The 23,289-nt window shown below is 34.5% G+C and overlaps 3 protein-coding genes across 6 annotated transcripts; 1 reads left to right on the top strand and 2 right to left on the bottom strand.

The window, feature by feature from the left end:
* The first annotated feature begins 1,906 nt into the window (after positions 1-1,906).
* On the top strand, positions 1,907-9,736 carry LOC133300497 (protein-S-isoprenylcysteine O-methyltransferase A-like). Of its 2 annotated transcripts, XM_061500060.1 has the most exons (3): positions 1,907-2,044; positions 8,446-8,524; positions 8,648-9,736. In XM_061500060.1, exons 2-3 carry the CDS (start codon positions 8,446-8,448, stop codon positions 9,232-9,234), a joined length of 666 nt encoding a protein of 221 aa, XP_061356044.1. In that variant the 5' UTR covers positions 1,907-2,044; the 3' UTR covers positions 9,235-9,736. The 2 variants fall into 2 exon arrangements, with proteins under 2 accessions (XP_061356044.1, XP_061356045.1); XM_061500061.1 differs by lacking the exon at positions 8,446-8,524 and having other exon boundaries at positions 8,525-9,734.
* Positions 9,737-10,796: 1,060 nt separating this feature from the next.
* On the bottom strand, positions 10,797-15,983 carry LOC133300495 (DNA polymerase epsilon subunit B). The gene is made up of 13 exons (XM_061500055.1): positions 15,761-15,983; positions 15,496-15,676; positions 15,216-15,369; positions 14,930-15,061; positions 14,069-14,146; positions 13,536-13,640; positions 13,333-13,413; positions 13,098-13,228; positions 12,571-12,665; positions 12,389-12,488; positions 12,152-12,266; positions 11,946-12,056; positions 10,797-11,467 (listed from the first exon to the last, which is right to left on the bottom strand). The coding sequence occupies exons 1-13, from the start codon at positions 15,924-15,926 to the stop codon at positions 11,327-11,329; spliced, it is 1,590 nt and encodes a 529-aa protein (XP_061356039.1). The 5' UTR covers positions 15,927-15,983; the 3' UTR covers positions 10,797-11,326.
* A 2,603-nt stretch (positions 15,984-18,586) lies between these two features.
* Positions 18,587-22,141, bottom strand: LOC133300496 (pentatricopeptide repeat-containing protein At1g73400, mitochondrial). 3 transcript variants are annotated; one of them, XM_061500057.1, is made up of 3 exons: positions 19,493-22,141; positions 19,274-19,387; positions 18,587-19,044 (listed from the first exon to the last, which is right to left on the bottom strand). In XM_061500057.1, exon 1 carries the CDS (start codon positions 21,986-21,988, stop codon positions 20,162-20,164), a length of 1,827 nt encoding a protein of 608 aa, XP_061356041.1. In that variant the 5' UTR covers positions 21,989-22,141; the 3' UTR covers positions 18,587-19,044; positions 19,274-19,387; positions 19,493-20,161. The 3 variants fall into 3 exon arrangements, with proteins under 3 accessions (XP_061356041.1, XP_061356042.1, XP_061356043.1); XM_061500058.1 differs by having other exon boundaries at positions 18,587-19,387; XM_061500059.1 differs by lacking the exon at positions 19,274-19,387 and having other exon boundaries at positions 20,077-22,141.
* Positions 22,142-23,289: the final 1,148 nt, after the last annotated feature.

Below are 23,289 nucleotides of genomic sequence, written 5' to 3'. Positions count from 1 at the left end.
CCAATTGTGGTGAACAGATGCTGTCTTGTGATGAAGAATAATGGAGACGATGAACAGTAACAGAGATCCAGTATAACAGAGATCTTCTCGGTCCAAGAGGTCCCCGGAAAAAAAATCCGGTGGCGGCTGATGGCAGCGAGAGACAAAAAGAATAAAAGGTTCGTGTTCTAAAGACAATAGGCGCGGAAGCAGAGCCCTCAGGATCGAGAGCTCTGATACCAACTTGAAATAAAAGGGTATTTGAAATATTATTGAATCGTATTTTAATCTGTACATAGGGATATCTATTTATAGAGACTTCTTGACCTAATTTTGACCTAATGAGCTTGGCCCAATATACAAGTAACGGACTAAATAAATACAAATAAATGACTACATAATTACTAATAAATGACTACATAATTACTATTTAATACAAATAAATGACTACATAATTACTAATAAATGACTACATAATTACTATTTACAACACCCTTGTACATAAGGACAAGACCCAAAACCCTTAAAGCTCAGTATGAGGCGCATTGAATCACATCGCGCCTAAACATGGCGCGGCGCGATGCCACCATCGCGCACAAAACCGCCATTTGATATAACTTCAGAGATAAGGAAGCCAACACAGGAACTAACAAAGGTCCACCGCGATATCAAACAAACAGACAAAGGACAGCATCAGCTTGCCACTAGTCTATGAAAGTAGTCTGACATTGAGAGATAAGGCTATTAAGGCACATCAGAACTTGTAGCCCAAAAACGGCTAATCAGAGGCCATACCACCTTCACAAGGCGGCATTACAACCACTGTATAAACAGAGGGTACTTGCTCAAGTATAATCATCTAATTCAGTAAGAATACACATACTCCTACTATTGATACTAACTTGAGCGTCGGAGAGGTATCCCCAGTCCGAATCATCGCTCCAAAAGAGAGTCAAAGTCTTCACATCATCTACTACTACCTCAAGCCCAGAAAGCAGATCACCCCAAAGGCCTTCTACATCAACCGTGTGTGATTTGGCCCAGTACACATTGGCCAGCCATTACTGTATTTGGCCCGATCAGGTATTATTTTGGATGACCATTTTAGTTAAAATTAGTGTATTTTATTTTATTTTTTAAAATCTCTCACTTTCTCCCTCATAATTTCTATGGTGTATATTTTTTCTCACTTAAAATAACATAATTTTATGTCCTTTAAAAGAACAAATATCAATTCTTATGATTTTTCTCATGTTACATAAGAGAGAAATTTTATCATGCATACACAAAGTGCAATATGGGTCCTATTAAATAGAGAGAGAAAACACAAAGTGAAACTCACATTACACTTTATCTATGTATGAGAAGATTTTTCTTACGTAACAAGAGAAAAATAATATAAAAAATTAGGAGAGGATTTTTTTGACCCCAAGTAACTTCATCTTAGTCGTTGATAGAAGAAAATCAACGATTGTAATTTATAGTGTAATTAATAAATAATTAATTAATCTAACTTCTTAAATTATAATTGTTGGATTGATGAAAATCAACGACTAAGATAGAAAATAAGAGTTACTCCAAAGTCAAATGATCTATGTACAGAAGATTGCTCTCGTTTAACATTGAGAAAAATAATACCGAAAATTATGTTACAGAAAGTTTGTTATTTCCTACTCTCCTTACTTCGATTTTCGAAACCATTTCTTGTTTAAAAAAAAAAAATCCAATTGGTCCCGCTTTTTTGTCTCATCGGAAAAATTGCTTTCTGTCTAAACTGCTGAGAAAAGTAAAACTCATATTTTAAATGTGCATTACATTAATTTTTACATATATCAATAAAATATTAAATAATTTTTAAAATAATATAATATTTTATAAATATATCCATACGACAAGAGGGATTTTGAAACTCTGCGTTTTAAATGAATGGGAGTTTTCGTGTTAGGGTTTTGAGTTGCAGTTTGCGTGCATTTCTCCACACTCGCCAGCGTTACTCATCTATAACACACGACAACGTTACGATTCCTTCCTGGTTTCGTTTCGAACAACATTTTCATGCGATACGGTACGATGTTTTTGTTCCTTGCAATTCTATTAACTCTGCTTTGATTTTGGTGTTGTAGAAATTGTGAATTATAACTGATAGAGTCATATAGAAGCTTCGATTTAATGAGTAGCTGAATTTTCTTTCTTTTTTTGTTGTTGTTTTGGTAGTTGTTATATTGGTACCTTTTTTTTTTTTTTTTTTAATTTCAATCAATTAAACTACTGGGAAGGAAGCATAGTTTATTCACTGTGCAGTGATCATAATTGATCATTTCTTGAATTCATTAACCTCATTGGAGTTCTTGTTATCATACTTATAATTTGTGGGTGCATTTGTTCAATTGATCTTATGTATCATCGTGGCTAATTAGTAACTATACTATACAAGGGTAATTTTATTTTATTTTATTTTTATTTTTTGCTAAAGCTGGTTTCTGAAATTTGGGGACTAGTTATTGCAAGTCAAGTTTTTTGGGACCCTGAGAGTTTTGTTAATGTTTGCTATCACACTCCAAGAGGAAGAAGATATAGTAGGTTCTGGTTATTTATTTCAGTTGTCTTGGCATACTAAACATGAACTTGTAGTTGATCTGGTTGAGGATTCAATTACTCTTCCAAATTATGTGTGACAAACCTGCTATCAAGTTAAAAGACATTTTAAAATTTGAAGAAGTGGGGTGGAACATAGGGCTACTAAAAATTGGAAGATAATTTATTTGGCTTGTCATAAATGTTTGACCAAGTTCTAAGTTGGCTGCCTACTGCCTAATACAACCATCTCGTTTTATCTGGATTTGGGATTGCCGATGTGAAGATTGGCAACAAAGCATGACATAGGCTGAGTTAAATGGATTTATTGCTCTAATTAGGTTTATTGACAATTTGATTTTTGATAGAACCCAGTGGCATCGTTTGATCTATGTAGTGAACCCCTCCTTGCGGAATATGGTTGGTTGTTATTGTTACAATTTATTTACCTTGTCAATCTATGGGTAATTGCAATAACTTTTATGTTAAATAATAAATTTTTTTATCTCATTTAGTTTAGTTTATCTTTATAGTTAGTTTATTTTATCCTTATCCTAGTTGTTTAGTTAGATTAGTTTATCCTTAGTTGTTTAAAATTAGTTACATTATTTTAGTTGCACTAGGATTAGTTATCTTATATTATCAGCCATTGTAGCATTAGTGAAACAGTTATTTCAAATTAGGATTAGATTAGATACCCTACCAATTGTAAACTGTATCAGGCTATATAAATTAGAATCCCTGGTCACATAGTGCAAGCAAGTTCTGTTTTCTTCATAAATCTTCTCCTTCTCCTACTCTCCTCTGCCCTCTTCTTCCTTTCGTCTTCTCTCTTCTCTTTCCTTCTGCTGTAAATCTATAAAGTGCTTAACAGTAACCCTCCTTCAAATGAATTTCTATGTCAGTATTCTGAATGTGGAACCTTATTTTTAATTTTTGCATTGCACTACATATCAGAATGTATGATTATGTTAGCAAATACATGCCCCTAAATTTTTGTTTGCTTGAGACTTTATCAGTGTTAATTATATCACAGCATTAGTTAGTTATATTTTCTGTTATTTAACTAATATGTAAAGTTAGTTAGTTCAGTTATTTCTGTTCTTTGATTAGTTAGTTGATGACTCTTTTGTATAAGCTGATCATATATATCAGCTCCTTCGCATCTCTTTGATTCAGATAATCAATAATACTTTTCTTCATTTCATAATATGGTATCAGAGCTCAACATTTGAGCTCTGGTATTCATCTAACAATTTCTTTCGTATTCTTTCAATTTCTTTTTCTCCTCTCTTCCTTCTCCGATGGCAAATATTCTTCCTGATTACTTGACCAATCCAGCAAATCCATACTTTCTTCATGCTGGAGAAAATCCTTCAACTGTTCTTGTTTCTTCCTTGCTGAATGGGAAGAATTTTCATTCTTGGTCGAGGGCAATGAAAATGTCCCTTCGATCGAAGAATAAACTCTGTTTTGTAGATGGCACCATGGCCATTCCTGATCAAGATAATCCAATGTATGATGCATGGCAAAGATGCAATACAATGATACTTTCATGGATTCATCGCTCAGTGAGTGAATCAATTGTTCAATCAATCATGTGGATTGAAAATGCAGTAGATGCTTGGAGAGATCTTCAACAAAGATTTGCTCAAGCTGACATTTTTCGTATAACAGATCTTCAAGAAGAGATCTATCGCATCCAACAAGGAGAAAGGTCAGTTTCTGATTTCTTTACTCAATTAAAGGCACTATGGGATGAACTTGAGACTTTGCAGCCTCTCCCTAGATGTCTTTGTGCTATTCCATGTAATTGTGGACTGTCCAATCGTATACGAGATGGAAAGGAAAGAGACTGTGCCATAAGGTTTCTTAGAGGATTGAATGAACAATTCTCGAATGTTATAGGTCACAGATCATGCTAATGCGACCCCTTCCAACAGTGAATGAGATCTTTTCCTTAGTTACTCAACAGGAAAGACAGATTAAAGTTGATTCGCATGTCACTAATTTTCCTGAAGATCCAAAGTTGCTACTCAATGTTTCCACACAGAGATACTCCAATCTTGGTGGAGATAATAACGTTCCCACACAAAGATACTTCAATCGTGGTGGAGATAATAACAGTAATCGTGGCAGAGGTCGAAATGGCTATGCCAGAGGGCGAGGAACTAAACTCTGCACTCACTGTGGAAGGACCAATCATACCGTGGAAACCTGTTTTGAGAAACATGGTTATCCACCTGGGTTCAAGCAAAGAAGCACCATCACATCAAGAAATGTAAACCTTGTTACACAAGATGATATCCAGCATTCTGAAGAAAGTGTAAAAGAAGCTGATGTCTTTTCTGATACTCAGTATCAAAGAATCCTCGAGCTAATTCAATCAAAGATGGGAGATACAAACATTGGAACGCATGCTTCCCATCATATACAAACATCAACATCCATTAACAATGCCTTTACTGCTCCAACAGGTAAATCCGATGGATTATTGATACTGGTGCAACAGATCATATAACCCATCTATCTTCCCATTTTGATTCCTTATCCCAAATTAAACCAATTCCCATAACCCTTCCAAATGGTTCCAAGATATTTGCCACATCTTCTGGAACTATACGTTTGACAGATACACTTATATTACATGATGTGTTGTTTGTACCTGAATTCCATGTAAATTTAATATCTGTCGGTAAGCTTCTGAATACTTTATCATGTTCAATAGTTTTCCTTAACTCAGAGTGTCTTCTTGTCCAGATGAATACCAGGAAAATGATTGGTATAGCTAAGGAAGAGGATGGATTATACATCATTGATGTTCCCAAGCGTACTCTGAAAGCTTCATACAATGTTTGCACATCTGATAACTCTGCCATATGGCACCTACGTCTAGGACACTTGTCTAAGTCCACTCAAAACAATATGTCAAATAGTTTCCCTTTCATTCCTAAGAATCATGTAACTGCTTGTGATATTTGTCACTATGCAAAACAAAAGAAACTTCCTTTTGCTTCCAGTATTACTCAATCTAAACATGCCTTTGAATTGATACATGTAGATATATGGGGACCATATGCAGTTCCTAGCATTCATGGTTTCTCTTATTTTTTAACAATAGTGGATGATTTTTCTCGATTCACTTGGACAATATTCATGCGAGGGAAAAATGAAACCCGCGGACATTTACAACATTTCATTACAATGATAGAAACTCAATTCCATATCAGAATAAAAACTGTTCGCAGTGATAATGGAAAAGAATTTGCAATGTCTTCATATTATCAAATCAAAGGCATCAATCATCAAACATCTTGTGTAGAAACTCCTGAACAAAATGCAATCGTTGAACGTAAGCACCAACATATTTTAAATGTTGCTAGAGCTCTCCTTTTTCAAGCCAGCTTACCAATTCAATTCTGGTCATATAGTATATCACATGCCATTCATCTCATAAACCGCATATCAACTCCCATTTTAAACAACCGTACTCCATATGAGGTTCTATATGGAACACCACCAATCCTAACTGATTAAAAGTATTTGGATGCTTATGTTTTTCCAGCACCTTAATCAGTCACAGATCCAAATTTTCTCCTCGTGCTTCAAAGTGTGTATTCCTAGGATATAAGGAAGGCACAAAAGGGTATGTCACTCTCGAACTTACCTCACACAAAATCTCTGTTTCACGAAATGTTGTTTTTCATGAACTTCTATTTCCCTTTTCTAATCCCAATGATAATTCTGTTGATAAAATTGTATATCCTGTACATACTAACAATGATCCTTTCAATCTGTCATCACATCATACTGATTTGATATTGTCCATGAGTCATCCTACCACATCTGAATCATCTATTCACATTTTGAATGATGATATCAATCCTCCTAACCAAAATGCCACAAGAGGCTCACGTGCACGATGCCCTCCTTCTTACCTTCGGGACTATTACTGCAATCTATCCTCATCCAAGGCTATGACAACATCTTTCTCAGGTATTTCTTCTAAACACACAACTCCTTACCCCATCTCTTCCTTTATGTCTTTTACCCGTTGCGCACCTACATATGCCACTTATTTCCTCAACATTAGCACCATGGTTGAACCCAAAACATATACAGAAGCAGTTAAGCATGATTGTTGGCGTCAGGCTATGGATGCAGAAATTTCAGCCTTAGAGATGAACAAAACATGGCTTCTAACTGACCTCCCTCATGGCAAACAACCCATTGGTTGTAAATGGGTTTACAAAATTAAACATAAAGCAGATGGTAGTATAGAACGGTATAAGGCGAGGCTTGTAGCGAAAGGTTATACACAACTTGAAGGTGTTGACTTTTTCGATACATATTCCCCTGTTGCTAAACTAACCACTGTTCGAATTTTACTCACCCTTGTTGTAGCTCAAAATTGGCACTTAGAACAATTGGACGTGAACAATGCTTTTCTCCATGGAGAATTACATGAAGAAGTATACATGATCCTTCCTCCTGGCATTTCTAGTTCCCAACCGAATCAAGTATGCAAATTGACAAAGTCCCTCTATGGTTTAAAACAAGCAAGTCGTCAGTGGTTTTCCAAATTGTCTTCTGCTCTTACTGATCTTGGGTATCATTCTTCAAGTGCTGATCATTCCTTATTCATCAAGAAGTCTAAATCTTCGTTCACTGCCCTCCTTGTCTATGTAGATGACATAGTTCTTGCTGGAAATGACTTGTCAGAGATTTCCAATGTCAAACAACAATTGGATAATCGTTTCCGTATTAAAAACCTTGGCTGTCTTCGTTTTTTTCTTGGCCTTGAAGTTTCTCGATCATCCAAAGGATTAGTGATGAATCAGAGAAAATATGCTATGGAGCTCTTAGCTGATAGTGGCCTCCTTGGTTGCAAACCTTGTACCACTCCCATGGATCCTTCCAAAAAGCTTCAACGCATCCAAGGTTCCCCTTACTCTGATCCCTCTACTTACCGTCGACTTGTTGGGAGACTTCTCTATCTCACAACAACACGACCAGATCTTTCTTTTGTGGTCCAGCAACTCAGTCAATATGTCTCCAATCCTATGGAACCACACATGCAGGCTGCTATGAGAGTTCTACGTTACATTAAGAATTCTCCTGGGAAAGGTCTATTCTTCCCATCTCACAATGATCTCCTGTTATCTGGATTCGCTGATGCTGACTGGGGCTGTTGCTTGGATACTCGCAGATCTGTTTCTGGCATCTGTGTTTTTCTGGGTCAAGCACTTGTTTCATGGAAATCTAAGAAACAAACAACAGTTTCTAGATCTTCCACAGAAGCTGAGTACCGTGCGTTGGTCAACATCTCTTGTGAAATTCAATGGATCAAATATTTACTCCATGATCTTGGTATTGCTTTCTCTAAGCCAGCATCTGTCTACTGTGACAGCCGATCCGCCATATACCTCACACATAATCCAAGTTTTCATGAAAGGAGTAAACACATTGAGTTGGATTGTCGTGTTATTCGAGAAAAAGTTAACATTGGCTTAATCCATTTGCTGCCTATTTCTACCAAGGCACAGCTTGCTGACATTCTCACAAAACCATTACTTCCAGCACCGTTCCATTCCATTATGTCCAAGTTGGGCCTCATTGACATTCACCTTCCAACTTGAGGGGGGATATCAGTGTTAATTATATCACAGCATTAGTTAGTTATATTTTCTGTTATTTAACTAATATGTAAAGTTAGTTAGTTCAGTTATTTCTGTTCTTTGATTAGTTAGTTGATGACTCTTTTGTATAAGCTGATCATATATATCAGCTCCTTCGCATCTCTTTGATTCAGATAATCAATAATACTTTTCTTCATTTCATAATAGACTTATGCTCAATTGTTTTGATCTACCCTTATACATATTTTTGCAGATGTCTTTTTTGAAGCATTTTCTAGGTGACGGAATGCAATTTCCAGTACTAATTTTGCATTATTCGGCATCTTTTTCAGGTCTGAATTGTACCTCAGATAGTATCATCTGCCAAATCTTTCTGTGGCATAGCAAATTACATTCAAACTAACCAAACTGCAAAAAGAAAGAGACTTATTGACTTTATTTGGCAAAAATGACAGAAATTCTCAGCTACACTGCTTGCAGACAGTTATCTTCTATGTTCCTTGCAATAATATTCTTTCACGGTTCTGAATATTTTCTAGCACTTGTTATTCATGGGAGATCAAGGGTAACTCTGAAGTCCTTTTTGATTAGCAAAAACTATCTTTTTGCAATGATCTTTTCGTTGCTGGAATACATTATTGAGATTGTGTTATTCCCTGAGCTAAAGGAATACTGGGTGATCAGTGATTTGGGCCTGGCAATGGTTGTGATTGGGGAAGTTATAAGGAAGATGGCAATTATAACAGCTGGGCAAGCCTTTACTCATCTTATAAAGGTTTATCATGATGAGCATCACCAGCTGATCACTCATGGTATATATAGATTTGTTCGTCATCCGGGGTACTGTGGTTTCCTCATTTGGTCTGTTGGCACTCAAATAATGCTCTGTAATCCCATATCAACCATTGCATTTGCAGTTGTTGTCTGGCGCTTTTTTGCTAAAAGAATACCTTATGAAGAGTACTTTTTGAGGCAATTTTTTGGAGCAAAGTATGAAGAATATGCTCAACAAGTTATGTCTGGGGTGCCATTTGTGAATTGAAGATCGGTGCTCCATTCAGTGATCTGCATTATATTCCTGTCACACTCATTTGAAGTAATCAAGAAAGTTTGGATTGTTTTTCTCTCCAACAGCTTTGAGCCTTGCTTCACTTGGCTGGAGGTATAAAGTGTTTGCTTTCTACCTTTGGCTATGCATCAACAACGTCGCTGACAAGATCGCTGGCAAGTTGTTTCATGTCAGTGATAGGGGGAACATGTTACCGCACTGGATCCTTAAACATGGAATTCTTCTTACTCTTCACTATTTTTTTGAAGGCACACTATGAAGACGTTCCATTGCCATCATGCTTTCAGCAATTGAGGATTTTTCTTTTCATTTTTATTTGCTTTTTTGTTTCTTTTTAGTTATGAAGCAGTTAGATTTATCCATATTGACAATTAGATTTATCATTTTATACCAACTTTTATGTGCAAATTTATTATAGAAGTAAAGCTTTTCTGTGTCATTGGCTTGGCATGTCTTGAATAAATGAATGTTGAGATTTTACCCTTTGAGACGAATACAAAATGGAAGTAGAAAGTATGAATAGATAAATAAAGGTGACTATATCTCCAATTTTGTACATGAGAAATTTGGCAATGGATGCAGTAGTGTCTAAAAAATGTAACAACTTTATTTTTTAGTCGTTAAAGAACCATAAATAACTATCCTATGTCGTTCCCAAAAAATCGAGGAGGGTTTTTTTTGGCATTATAATGAATTAATGTCTCTAGGAATGAACTTGGATGTTTACTCAATAAAAGTTCCTGATAACATATAAGGTTTCTTATCCATTTTTAAAATTAGAAACCAGTCTAAGAGAATAAGAAATTCGCAGAAATGTAATGTAATTGGAATTTGAATTCTCATTAAAAAAAAAAAAAAAACTACAGACATTGAGAATGTGGAAGACAGAGAAAGGGTTTGGCCTAAAAATGGTATAAACATGTCTTCCTGCCTTAAATAGGCATGAGAGAAGACGCAGCCAGCCGAAACTTCGATAACAGCTGCATCACCCAAATGGGGATTATTTCAGTACCTATGTTCTTTTCTTATGTATTGGAGACATCAGTACTCTAATAAATTGTAAAAACAACTTTTGTTTGTTGGTTATTCTTCATGAAACTTCAAACACTTGTCATGAGGATCAACACTACTCACCAAAACAGCGGTACAAACTTGGGTACCTTAGTAGTTAGTAACTCACTAAAATTATCATTCTACGACTGATATTGAAATGACAATAACTTCCAAACTACAAGTCAATACATAATAAATACAGACTAGAAAGTTTGAGAATTCTAATTTTGTAGTGGAACTTGATGAATCTGTTAAGGTAGCCATCCTTGGTATGTGACATTCCTATGAGTGAATCTGTAACTGCCAAACTCAACAATGCAGAATATTAAGTGGAAACAGCTAGGAAATTGTTTTTAAGATAAGAAACAAAACTGAAATTACAAGATGAATGTAAGAACAAGAACGAAGTGTTCACAAATTACAGAAATAGAAAACCAGGTCTCTGATCTCTCCCAAGAGCCTAAAGACCTAATGCCCAAAGATAACCCCCTTTTGGCATGCCACTGTTTTTTATCATGCTTCCCAAACCGTTTTCCATAACAGAATCCTTCACACATTTGGTTAGGCCAGGCAGCCAGCTGCTGATTCAGCACCAATAAGGTTGAGAGAATGGGATCCTCTGAATCATTTCCGATGATAGACATGGGGTTGTATCAGAATCATGAAACCCTTGGAATATATTTCAATAACTTATCGTAGTTTAGTAACTATTCAAAGGAAACAGATATTTTATGTAGGATGCACCTACAAATATTATCCAAATAAAAAATAAACTGCCTCATCTAAACTAGCAGATTCCTACTATACAAAATTTCTCACTTGTTGACTAGGTAATTAAATTATATAATACAGTAACAGCTACAATTTCAATCCTCCCGATAGGAAAAGATAGTAGTACCACATTTCCAGCTCCATTCTTTGCCGTGTATATCTAATAAAAGAATCGTGAAGCCATCATTTCTGAGATGGCTCATGGTTAGAGGATCACAAACCAACAGAAACTATCCTCATTTTACAAGGCTGACAATTCAACTTCCTGAGAGCAAGGACGGTAAGCCACAAAGGTGCTGTCAATTGAGAAAGACCCAGGATTAAAACAAGTGATTCCTGTGTACTTGAATGCCTTCTGCTGACTTCTGTCTCCCAAAACTATCTGCATCAAAAGATTATAGCAAAATCACCACCAGAACATTCTTTCGGGGGCCTTTGAGATGTGAAATTTAATGTGTCATCTGTTCAAGGCCAGATTACTGTCACCCCATCATGCATGGTGAGCGCAGATTACAAACTAAGAGCTATCGAAGATACAAGTATAATAGAAAATGAAAATACAAGGATTGTTGTAATTTTGATGGTACAGACGGAAAAAATACAAACCACTAGCTATTGCATGGCTGCCTTGAACAAACTGTGTCCAGTAAAAATTTAGCACAGAATCAAGTTTTACAAATCATATATCATTTGAATTAAGGCTACCCAGAGATGTAAATTTGGTTTTCCTTTTTCAATCTTTGTTTTTCCTTTTTCAAAACATAAAGTTTGTCAGTGTGAAAAACAGCAATTTATATCGGTAAATATGATTCATATATCTTTACCCCCAAAAGAAAGAAAAATTCAAATACAAGCAGTACCGCGTGTGGAGTTGGATAAAGATAAAGACAATGGTCATAATTCCAGATGATGGGTTGTACAGTTAGAGGGAGTGGGCAAAGATGACTCTGATGGGTTATGGTAGCAACAAGCTGCAATTTAAACCCAAAATCCATTAGTTTTAGATTCTAAAAACAAAAATTTATACATTAATAAAGCAGAAAACACACAAAAAAAGGACAATTACATGCTGAAAAGGATCATCAGTTTCTTCCTTAGAAGGAGGCATTAAACAAGAACGACGCATTCGATATAGCAGATCCTGGCGGAAAAATACAATTTCTTGGGTATAGAATTTGATCCTGTAGCCAAACAGGTAATGTACGAAAAATCAGAAACTATTAGCTTCCATAGCAACTTGAAAGCACACAAATGTACAGCTGATGAAGATGTCTCGTACAATCCTATTTAAATTAACGTTAACCTGCAAGGGTTGCTTGAAAATATGGCATTGGGAATATGCTTTTGGAGCTCCTCAGTTAAATATTTTGGTAGAGCACACCTAGGAAGAACCGTTGATGGACCTGGAAAAAATTGCTGAAAGTGATGTATCACGCATATGGAAGAAAGAGGGAAGCGAAAGTAATTATCAATGTAGTCAAATACCTGCATCATCAGGACCTGGAATAAACAGAAATCGACTGTTCTCTTTTAGCCGTGAATGGGAAGCAATCATTTGGCCTAGCTTGCCAAACTGCATCCTGTATATTGAGATTACTAATAATTTTTATCCTCACAACAATTAAATTTCATTTTTTAAGCAATAAATAATGATAATGTTGTTTGCTAGAACTATGAGTGGATCCTCTAATCTGTTATTTAACATTGTCATGTCACGTGAGAGGATCCTAACCATTCATGGTCAAATCAATGGTGATGATTTTGCCGCTTTCTATTCTAACATTTTTTTTCTCTCTCATCTATCATCACTGTTAATTTGTTCATGAATGGTTATGATCCTCTCACATAACATGATCATGTTAAATAATATATCCGAGGGTCTACTCTTAATTATTCTAATTAGAATGACACATTCAGTAATGCGATTCTGATTGCAGACGTGCTTTCCTAATTTCAGACTTTTAGTTATCACTGTTAATGAATGAAATATAAACATCGCAAGTGGAACTCACCTGAGGCTCGAATAAGAGTGAAATGAAAGGTTACATGGGTGAGAAGAAAAGTTTCCCATGAAAACAAATAAGGAAGGAACTACTTCCACACTCTCAAAACCATCCAGAACAGTCTCTAGCTTTCCCAAAGCCTTCTCTACGGAGAAACAGCATCAAGATTATATCAAGCTAATTTCAATAACAAGGTACAGGGGAAGGGAAGGAAAAAATAAAACAAATTCACATTTCAAAATACCTCTTCATTGTCGACCCAAATATCAGATAGTATAACAAACATGTCATTGACTGCTCTTTTCTCCATTTCTTCCAGTCTGATCTATTATTGCAGAAGTATAGGAAAAATAAATTTCATTGGACTACACACCAGACAAACTTCAGGTTTCTTAATAATAATAAAAATGTGGCTGCAGAATAAGAGGAGGGGAATATTAAGCATACAGTTTCCTCTTTTGTAAAAATACCACCACCAAAAAAGTCATGCCCTGCAAGTTGTTTAAGTGACTTATTTCTATCCTCCAATGGGGGAAATCCACATGTTAAAACCTACAGAAAAAGGTGCACCAGTTAGTTTAATTAAGATAACTTTAACATATTGCATCTAAAAAAGGTATTTCCACTATTATTAGTTTAATTCAGCAAGTATTGAGTTCAGGTTTCTTTTTTAAGGGCAAGCACGATGTTCCTTGTTGGATCGGCAAGACATGTAAAGTAAAACCAAACTTGGAAGTCATAAAGCTGCGTTTAAATCTTTAGTGTTCTTCATCATGAATAAATTAACTTTGTCATAAAAGCATATACAAATCAAATTAGAAGTCATAAAAGTTGCAAGTTGCGAATATATCTCTAGTAATCTTCATCCTGAATAAATTGACTTTCTGAATAGAAACGGATACAAATGAAATAACTGACATTGGTTTTACAAAATAAAGAGCACATGAAGCACATATAGAGAAGGGTATGCTAACAAGAACCTGAAAAATACCCTCCACAAGCATCTCGCCTTCAGCCACAACTATGGTATTCTCTAAAAAGAATCCTGTAGTTATCTTGTATTGCTAGTCAAAGAAACTGATGACAATACATCCATGCTTATAACAAATTTGAGATGTTATATGAGCTATAACATAAAAGTTAGCAAAAAAAGCATGAAGATAGAACAAATGTATTTTAAGCACTTTGTACCAAAGTCCTTCAATGACTTAGATTATCAAACCAACAAGGCCTAAACTATACCCATAATTTGGATGTACCCAACACAGCTGATGTTATTGTTCCTCATCACTCAAGAACAAAGCCAGAAACGAAAATGTAAGTGGGATAATAATAAATTATTTGAAAACCTCGTGGGCAAGTTATGTAACTTATTCCATATTCATGTAAGCTTGTCACGAAGGAAGTGACACTACTTAATTTACAGTTAATGAATAATTTATACTCATATCCATCGTTTAATTTTCGAATATAGTTATTGTACAGCATCAAACCAGTTATAGAATCTGAAAAATTCTTTTACAAATTGATTTCAAAGCAGAAAACTAATCCACAGGCAAGAAGCCAAAACATGACATGCAAGACAGCTCACTGGGCAAACAAGTTGCAAGTAACCATATCCAGACACTGATCAGTACAGTTCAGACAAAAAGAAATGTCAAAAGGGGTAACAATATTGACATTTGAAGAGACAATTCAATTTGCTGAAGCAAGTCCAATGTCAGCTCTCCTTTATTATTGTTTTATCCCCAAGAAAAACTACTTGAAAACCTTTAGTACAATTATGGAGCTCCAACAATAAAATAAAATAAAATAATAATTGTCAACACACAAAAGGATATAGCATTAGATAAATTGATTTCAACTGAAGCGGTAAGGTCTTCCAAATAAAAATGCCCATCCTCAAGCTGAGATATTACTCCCATTACCCATCTTCTACCTGTTTGCCCAACCAGAGATTGAATAGGAGATATCTGACAAATACAACATATCATAAAATTACATTTTAATCCTCCTCAATAACACCACATGGAATTCATTCATTGAATGCACAGTTCTCAACACTTGGTAATATATAACAAACTAATGAATTAGAAGCTTATAGCAAATCGGAGCATCCAACAGTACCTCACAGCTCCCGAAATGTGAAAATTCAGAATCAAAAGCACGCTTGGAAAAATGCTGATCACGAGAGAGCCTCTGAAACAACAATAGAAACCTATTCTTATACAAGGCCGTTTTTGCTGATGCTTCCCCATGAATAGGTAAGCTGCTAGTGTGCCTGGAAAAGTCAGTCCAGAGAGGGTTTCAATAGCATTCACAAATCAGTTACAAGAACATCCCTGCCACTCTTCATGACCAAAAAACCAAATCGAACAACGGAAAACTTGCGGAACAAAAAGCCTACTCATAGAATTGCTTTCTGATAGGATCGTATTTATATTTGGGGATCAGGAATGCATCAACGACGCGAATGGCTGAAGCAGCGGTGGCAGACGCATCGGAATTTTCCTCCACCGTCGCCTCAGCTTCCAATAGCAGGCTCACCACACGGTGCACCGGCTCCTTGTCGATTATGGTGGATTTCACTGCCATTTTTTTTCTTCATTATTTTAGCATACAGAAATGAAATCGAAAAATTGAAGTAACAATTTAGGTAGAAACAAAATTACGAGATTCTTGTTCGAGTTGATCGAGGAGGAGATCGATAGCTTCGTCTTCATCGGGGCCTTCGAATCGAGAAACGAAGGAGAGGATCTCATCGAGAGCTTCAACTTTGAGATTGTAGCCTCTGATCTTGCACTTCCTCTGAACCTTTTTCCTAGTTGAAGCATTCATTTCTCTCTCTCTCTCTCTCTCTCTCTCTAGTGCTCAGTTGAACAAGATTGAGTCGAGTGTGTTTGGAGCGGGAAAACCTCTATTAGAAAGAAACAGCGGGAAAATGAAGGGAAAGAATACTCAAAAAGCCCAACTCTCACCAAACCCTAAGACCTTCGCTGATATTAGTATTTGACTTTCTGTGAAGGCTTATTTCACTCAATAATTATGGGAACATTGGGAAGATGACATAATGTTAATTCAATAAAAATATTTCATTTATAGTTTTTATGTCTATTAATTAAGTATTTAATTAATGTATAAACTTTTTAAAATATATTTTTTGTCTCTATATGCAACACTCATCTTTAATTTAATCTTTATGAAAAATATTTTAAATTTAGTTTCAGCGTTTCTACTGCAATATAAGGTAAAATGATCTCTTGTAATCCCAAAATGATATCATTTTCAGAGTTTTGAAAAAAAAATGTAGGGCATTTTAGTAAAATTACTGGATACAAAAGAAAAGTAAAATTACTAAAATACTTTGTATTTTTTTTTAAAAAAAAAAAACATCGTTTTGAGATTATAGAAGATAATTTTATCTCATGTTACGTTTCTCTTAATTTTATACGTATAATCATTTTTTTGTATCCAACCTGTTTAATACGGTTTGATTTCTTATAACTTAAATCAATAGTTGTTGGTTATATTTTTAACTTCTTCCCTACCTTTTGTTACTATTAATAATATCGTGAATTTAACAGAGTTATTATATAATATGGGGACCAAAATAAATATAGTTATTACATATATAATCCGAATATATATAATATTCTGATTCCTATATGTCTAACTCAATTTTTAATTTCTTCTTATATTTTATTTTTATTTTTTGTATAACCTGGATGTATCTACATTCAACCTCCTACAACCACCTTGTTCTCGAAGTACGGCTCCAAAAACTAGCTTCTCATTATAACAACGGGCACATTAAGCTATGACATTAGAAAAAGGATGAAACTAATTTCCCTTCAAGAAAAAAGACACGTTCCCTGACCCTCAAAGATTTTTTAAAAATTTACTTAAGACGCGATTTGAACCCACCAGCTCAATTTGTTCTTATACTTTAGGGTGTGTTTGGTATAGGTTTTCATTTGAGTTTGATGGAAAAATGTAGGTGGGTATTAAAAAAGACCATGTTTGGTTCAAGTTTTGAAAGAAAAAAAAAGACTAGCTAAATAGGAAGCCCAGGCAATTAGATTTGTGTTGTTTTTTTGCTCAAACTAACTATTCACGAATACCACTTTGGGTGTGATTTTTTTTTTTTTTTAATACATGGGTGTGGTATTTTAGGATAGGTGGAGAAGTGATATTTAAGGAAACCAAGTTATTGATGTTGGACTCCCAGTTTTAGGTAGTGGTTTGTTTAAAAAATATTGATAATGGGGGTATTTTGTTCAATTCAATCAATTTTTCCATCACTATTTTACATTCAACCAAACATAGACTTTGCAAATTTACATAAATTTTTTCGATAATATTTTGGTGAACCACACATCTTTTTTTAAACTTTTCATTCAAATTCACCTTCCTATGTTTCCCCAGTAAAAAAAAAATATCCTCTACCAAACGCCCCCTAGCGTATTATAATTCTTACCGATAATATTGTATCAGCAGCGTGATGATTGACGACCAAAATTAAAATAATTATGTATATAACAACATTACAATTATAGAATAAATTATAGGGTTTTATTAATTTCATGTTAAAAGAGATAAGTTATCTCATATCACAGAGATAAACTTGTGGGTTCCACCACCTGAAAAAAAAAGTGACACAGTTATCGAAGGGTGTGTAGGAGAAAAATTTATCACATGTAACATAAGAGTAATTTTTCCCTTAATTATAATATATAAAGGACAAAATCATATGTTAATAGATAAAATAAACTTCCAAGTGAGCCACACTTATGAAAGTTTTATTTTCCTGCTCAACTAGTGACCATTAATTGGACCAATAAGCCATCAGTCCGAATATAGTAATAATATTTTTTGCAAACTCGAAAAAGAAAAAAAAAACTTTAATTAAACTAGCCCATTTCACACCTCTAATTATTCATACAAATTTTATCCAATTGACCACATCTATCATTGACAAATATAGACTTTTTACATTAAAAATGAGATAAATGTGAACAAGTTTCAATAAATTTTATTAAAAAAATATAATATAAAACTATTGATATATCAATTAAATGATTTAGAGTTTAATTCTAACTGCTCCCGTTCTAATAATAAATAATTAAATTTCATAAAATTTCTTAATAAAGATAAATAAATAAACATATCATTCGCACTTCAAATTTCAATAAACTCTTATGTAATAAAATATAAAATTATTAATGTAAAGCGATCAGAGTAATAGATTCCCAATTATCATAACAAAACTGTTATATTTGTACCACAGTTTTTTTTTAAATAAATAAATAAAATAAAATAAAATAAAAAAACTAATACAAATATAACAGTTTTAAGACTTAGTCCAGATGGCAGATAAATAACACCCGTAGTTATCACGCAGGAAGGATTTTTCAAGTGAGATTTGGTTGCTCTCAGCTACGACTGCAATCAGAATTGACAACGGCAGAATGAAATGCTTTTTTGTTTTTATAGCTGTACATGATAGTGAGTAGTATATTGAATACCTAAAATACTGAAAAGTGAACATTTTTCCACATATTCTTGACATAAATGATTAATCAGTTCACAAACAATCTCTCTATATACAGAGAGGTAAACTCTTACTATGACAACCATTCTGATATATAAGTGAATGGTTGTCATAATAAGAGTTTACATGTCATAACTGGTAAACTTTAATCATCAACCAAAAACAGAGAAACTGGTATTTTACATGAAGAAGAATCCGTTTACAAATTTTTGCAAATTGTACTATGTTCTCCTGGGAGAAGATAGTGTAGTTTGTAAAAATTTGTAAACAAAAAAATTTATAAATAGAACCTGTCCCATTTTACATATTTTCCAGCACAGAAAAATACACATCATCAACCACCAGTGTATATGCTTGTCCAAGTAGCCAACTCTAATCATCAGGCCTGGTACTTGAAGTTGGAGCCTGAGAGAAATTTCAACATATATGCCCCAAAAGTCAGTTCAGAGAAAAAAGGGGGAAAGAAAAAAAAAAAAAAAAACTACAATAACCAATGTGTATCTTCAATATTTTTCTTATCATTTTTTAATATTTTCTACTTCTCTTCCATACCAGATACAACTGCTACAGTGTTTCAAAAATAATTGTACAAATGTGGCAATGCTCCATTGCTACAGTAATTGAATTTTCTTACAGTTCAAAAATGGGGCTCAATGTAGGCAAATTAGACGCTTGAAATCTTTGTCTGGCCAAGGAAAAAGAAATCCCCAAAATAAGCATCAGCTTTCAACTAAGGCCACAACCTGAGCTAACAATTATAATATAATCTATATAAGCACATCTTTGTGGCATGGTTTATAAAATATTGAAAACATTCATAGAGAATGTTCTCATATTAAGTCACTTGCCTGACATGATTAAGAAACTACACCCTTCCATCACTGGATCTACAAAAAAAAGGCCTGATAACCAAAAGAAACATCAAAAGAAAAGGGGAAATGCAAACAAGAAAATAGAATGTGACCAAAGAATTAGAAGGGAAAAAGTATATGCGATCATTATTGAAGTGAAGGTTCATTCATCATTACTACGACACATCTAGATGATGCTTCAAAAAGTCAAAGCGTAGCCCCCCAAAATAGTAGATAAAATATCATAAATGGCATTATTTTTGTGCTGAAGTGATTAAGAGATTTCTGAACATATAACAAAGTTGACCATCATGCCATTCGCAACCTCTGCCCTTATACATGGCCATAAAATACATGCATGGATCTTTCCATCTTATTGCTGCATCAATTAACCAACATTGCACAACAAAAATGTCATGACAGCTACCAAAATTTCTCTCAACTACCAAAAAATGAGAACAGAAAAGGTCCAAAGACTTACAATTTTTTTTTTTCACGAAAAAATTATTGGCGTAGGCAGCATGACCAATATAACACATTCAAAGCTGCAACTAGTTGTCATGGTTACAGGAAATATTTGTCTAACCTGTCATGAGAAGAACCCTCCTAACTGTGCCCCCTCCAAATTTTCCTGACAAGTAGCACAAACTCGATCAAGAATTTTCTTACTATCACTTCCCTCTCAAACTCATGCTCTTGCGCTTCTGACTTAGCGCATGACGTCTTGCCATAGAATGATTATAGAATTTCCTCATATGATCTGAGATCCTATGAATGGCACGGAGATCACCAATTGCTGAAAGTTGCATCAGAAAGGAGTCAAACTTTCTATATGGCAATTTTATTTCCTTGTTTATCACTTCGTCCAAAAGAAAACAAGCATCTTCCGTTTTATTGCAGTTAAATAGCCCCTCAATCATCACACAGTATGTGTCAGTGTCTGGTTTGCAACCCCTCTTGCCCATTTCCTGCCAAGTCTCAAATGCCCCATCAGGATCATCCATCTCAAAAAACATTGAAATCAGCATATTATAAGTCTGAACACTAGGAATACAACTCAATTCAATCATTCTACTATATAGTTTAAGGGCTTCCTCAGATTTCTTATTGTCGCAAAGGACCTTGAGGAAACAATTATAAGTAACAATATCAGGTGGGTAACCTTTGTTTCCCATCTCTTCCAAGAACTTGTAAGCTTCATCTATCTTTCCACACAAACACATTCCTTCAATTATATCCTTGTATGTTGTGACATCAGGAAGACAACCACTACTTATCATATGCCCCATAAGTTTAAAACACTCCTCCATTCTATCATTTTGGACAAGAGCCACAATTATGATTGAGTATGTCTTGGCAGTGGGAGAAGATATGGTTGAACCTTTTGTTCTCATGAACTCAAAAAGATCTACTGCCTCTGTTACCATGCCAGCTTTGCAGTAGGTATCAAGGGCAGTGTTGTACGTGAAATTGTCAGGCCTATGACCCAGTTGAACCATTTCTTCCAGCAGTTTCATCCCTCTAGTTGGGTTTCTAACCCTACACCACCCGAAAACCAATATATTATATGTATCTGCATTAGGGTTAATCACTTTTCTCACTCTCTTATACAGACCTTCAGCATCCTCAACCAAGCAACACTTGCACAGAGCATCCAGCAGCAAGTTAAATGCATTTATTTCCGGTTGCGTCTTTACTCTGATCCTCTTCTTCTTCGCAAACTTCTGCACATGAGTCAGATACTTCTCAGTATACTTTCTCAAAATCGTCAATAGAACTTCAACCGGAACCTTGTTCTTGTTATTCCTCTTCATATATTCCAACATATCACAAACAATCCGAAACTGTTTTACTTTGTACCTTGTACTAGATAGGATGTCCATCATATCATTATAGGCACAAGGCTCATGTGAATAATTCTCTTGATGACCAGCCCATGTGAAAAACCTAAATGCAATTTTCTCATCATATCTAAGCCTATGCAGCACCCCAGTAACCAAAGGGGTGGACAATGGGATACCCAATTGATCAAGAGATTTCTCCCAATTGTTAAATCCAAGTGAACTATCCATTATAGTGTTGTACACCTTATCAATACCACTTTCTAAACCATTTCCCTCCACAACATCACTTTCTAAACCATTACCTTCCACAATATCACTCACACTACAACCAAAATCTTGGTTCATGGGAGCAGTTTCTGAACAATAATGGCGCATGGAAAAATGACATGCAAGAAAAGAGTTCATGGGCAATGAAGGTTGAATCAAGTGCACACAAGAAGCATGTGATAATGTCATTGGGCAACAACAAGTAGAGTAATGAAAGACAGAAAACCTCGATGATTGAAGTGTAGTTTCAATTAGCGGAAGAGCTTTATTTCTGAAGCTATAATAACAATGATAGGTGAATGATGAAAAGGAAGGATTTTTAAGGGAATTTATGTACCTATGAAACACACCCATCATCATTATTTTGCTTTTTGAAATTGAAGGCATTGAAAGAAGAGTGGCAAGAAATTCAGAAACCAGGAAACAAACAAGTTGGAGAAGATGCAGATTTGAAATCTGGGTATGTGTAGATTTTCTGTGAACTGATTAGGAACAGAGGGAGAGGTGAAGGAGCTTAGTGTAGTAGACGATGTAGCTTCCCAACGACAGCGTCGTTTTGAAGACGAAAAGAAGGCAGGGCCAGGGCCGTGTTATGTTTTGTCAGCAAACATAACATTACAGATACCAAAATGATATTATTTTTGGGTTTGATAAAGGGATATTGTAATCAATTCGTATTATTATCAATAAATTTTACCGTTATAGGATTATATAGATTATGTTGATCTAACTATTATATTTATTTTTATTTTTATATAAATATAATTTCTCATATTTTATATTTATTTTCACCTTGTATGGTTATGATTTTTCATATTTAATGTTTTCATATTAAATATGAGAAATTATATCCATATAAAGCTGGAAAAAAATATAACCGTTGGATCAACATAATCGATCTAATGGTGAAATTGATTGGTAGTAATATTGATAGTAACATTATTTGGTTGTTACAATATCCTATCCCTTGAAAAAATATATATAAAATATTTTTGAAAAAAATTTTGTTGCAAGAGAGAAATTAAATTTCCAAAAATGTGTATTAAGTGAATTATTACTTAATTAATAAATGGATTTTTCTGTAAATAGCTAGATATGTATTTTTTTTTTATTCCATGATATTAACTATTCTTTTAGAGCGATTTCAGTCTACTTTTTTTGACAATTCATTCACCCTTCGATTTATATTGTCATTTGAGTCGATCCTCAGGGTTAAATATATTATTTTAATAAGAATGAATTGGTAAATTATACTAAGAATATAGTTTGGGCAAGAGAATGCATTTTGAAAAACTTTTTGTTAAACATATTTCCTTAATTGATTTTGTGGGCAGTGGCTTATATTTAGTTTTGAACTAGATTGAATAAGTGATCCAACTTGCAAAACTACATCTCAAAGTGATATTACCACGTTTAGGAGAAGCTATCTAACATTTGGATGGAGCAAAATTGTTCACAGAATATATAATTTTCAATAAAAAAATATACATATACACAAAAGCCATAACAATGGCGTATAGAAATTTAATCAAATTGAAATTCAAAATCACTTTATGTGCCTAAGGGAAAAAAAATTCCATCTATTTGGAGACAGTCCTCAAAGTGTCAAGTTATTTCCAAACATCAACTCATTACTATTCTAGAATTTTTTTTTTCTGCAAAGGGCACCCCATTATTAATTAACATTT

Source organism: Gastrolobium bilobum, unplaced genomic scaffold (genome assembly GCF_033153095.1).
Source record: "Gastrolobium bilobum isolate Gb01-03AN ecotype WA unplaced genomic scaffold, APGP_CSIRO_Gbil_v1 utg9870, whole genome shotgun sequence".
NCBI classification, from domain to species: domain Eukaryota; kingdom Viridiplantae; phylum Streptophyta; class Magnoliopsida; order Fabales; family Fabaceae; genus Gastrolobium; species Gastrolobium bilobum.
The sequence above is the reverse complement of the archived record's forward strand: the minus strand, read 5'-3'. Positions and strand labels throughout refer to the sequence as shown.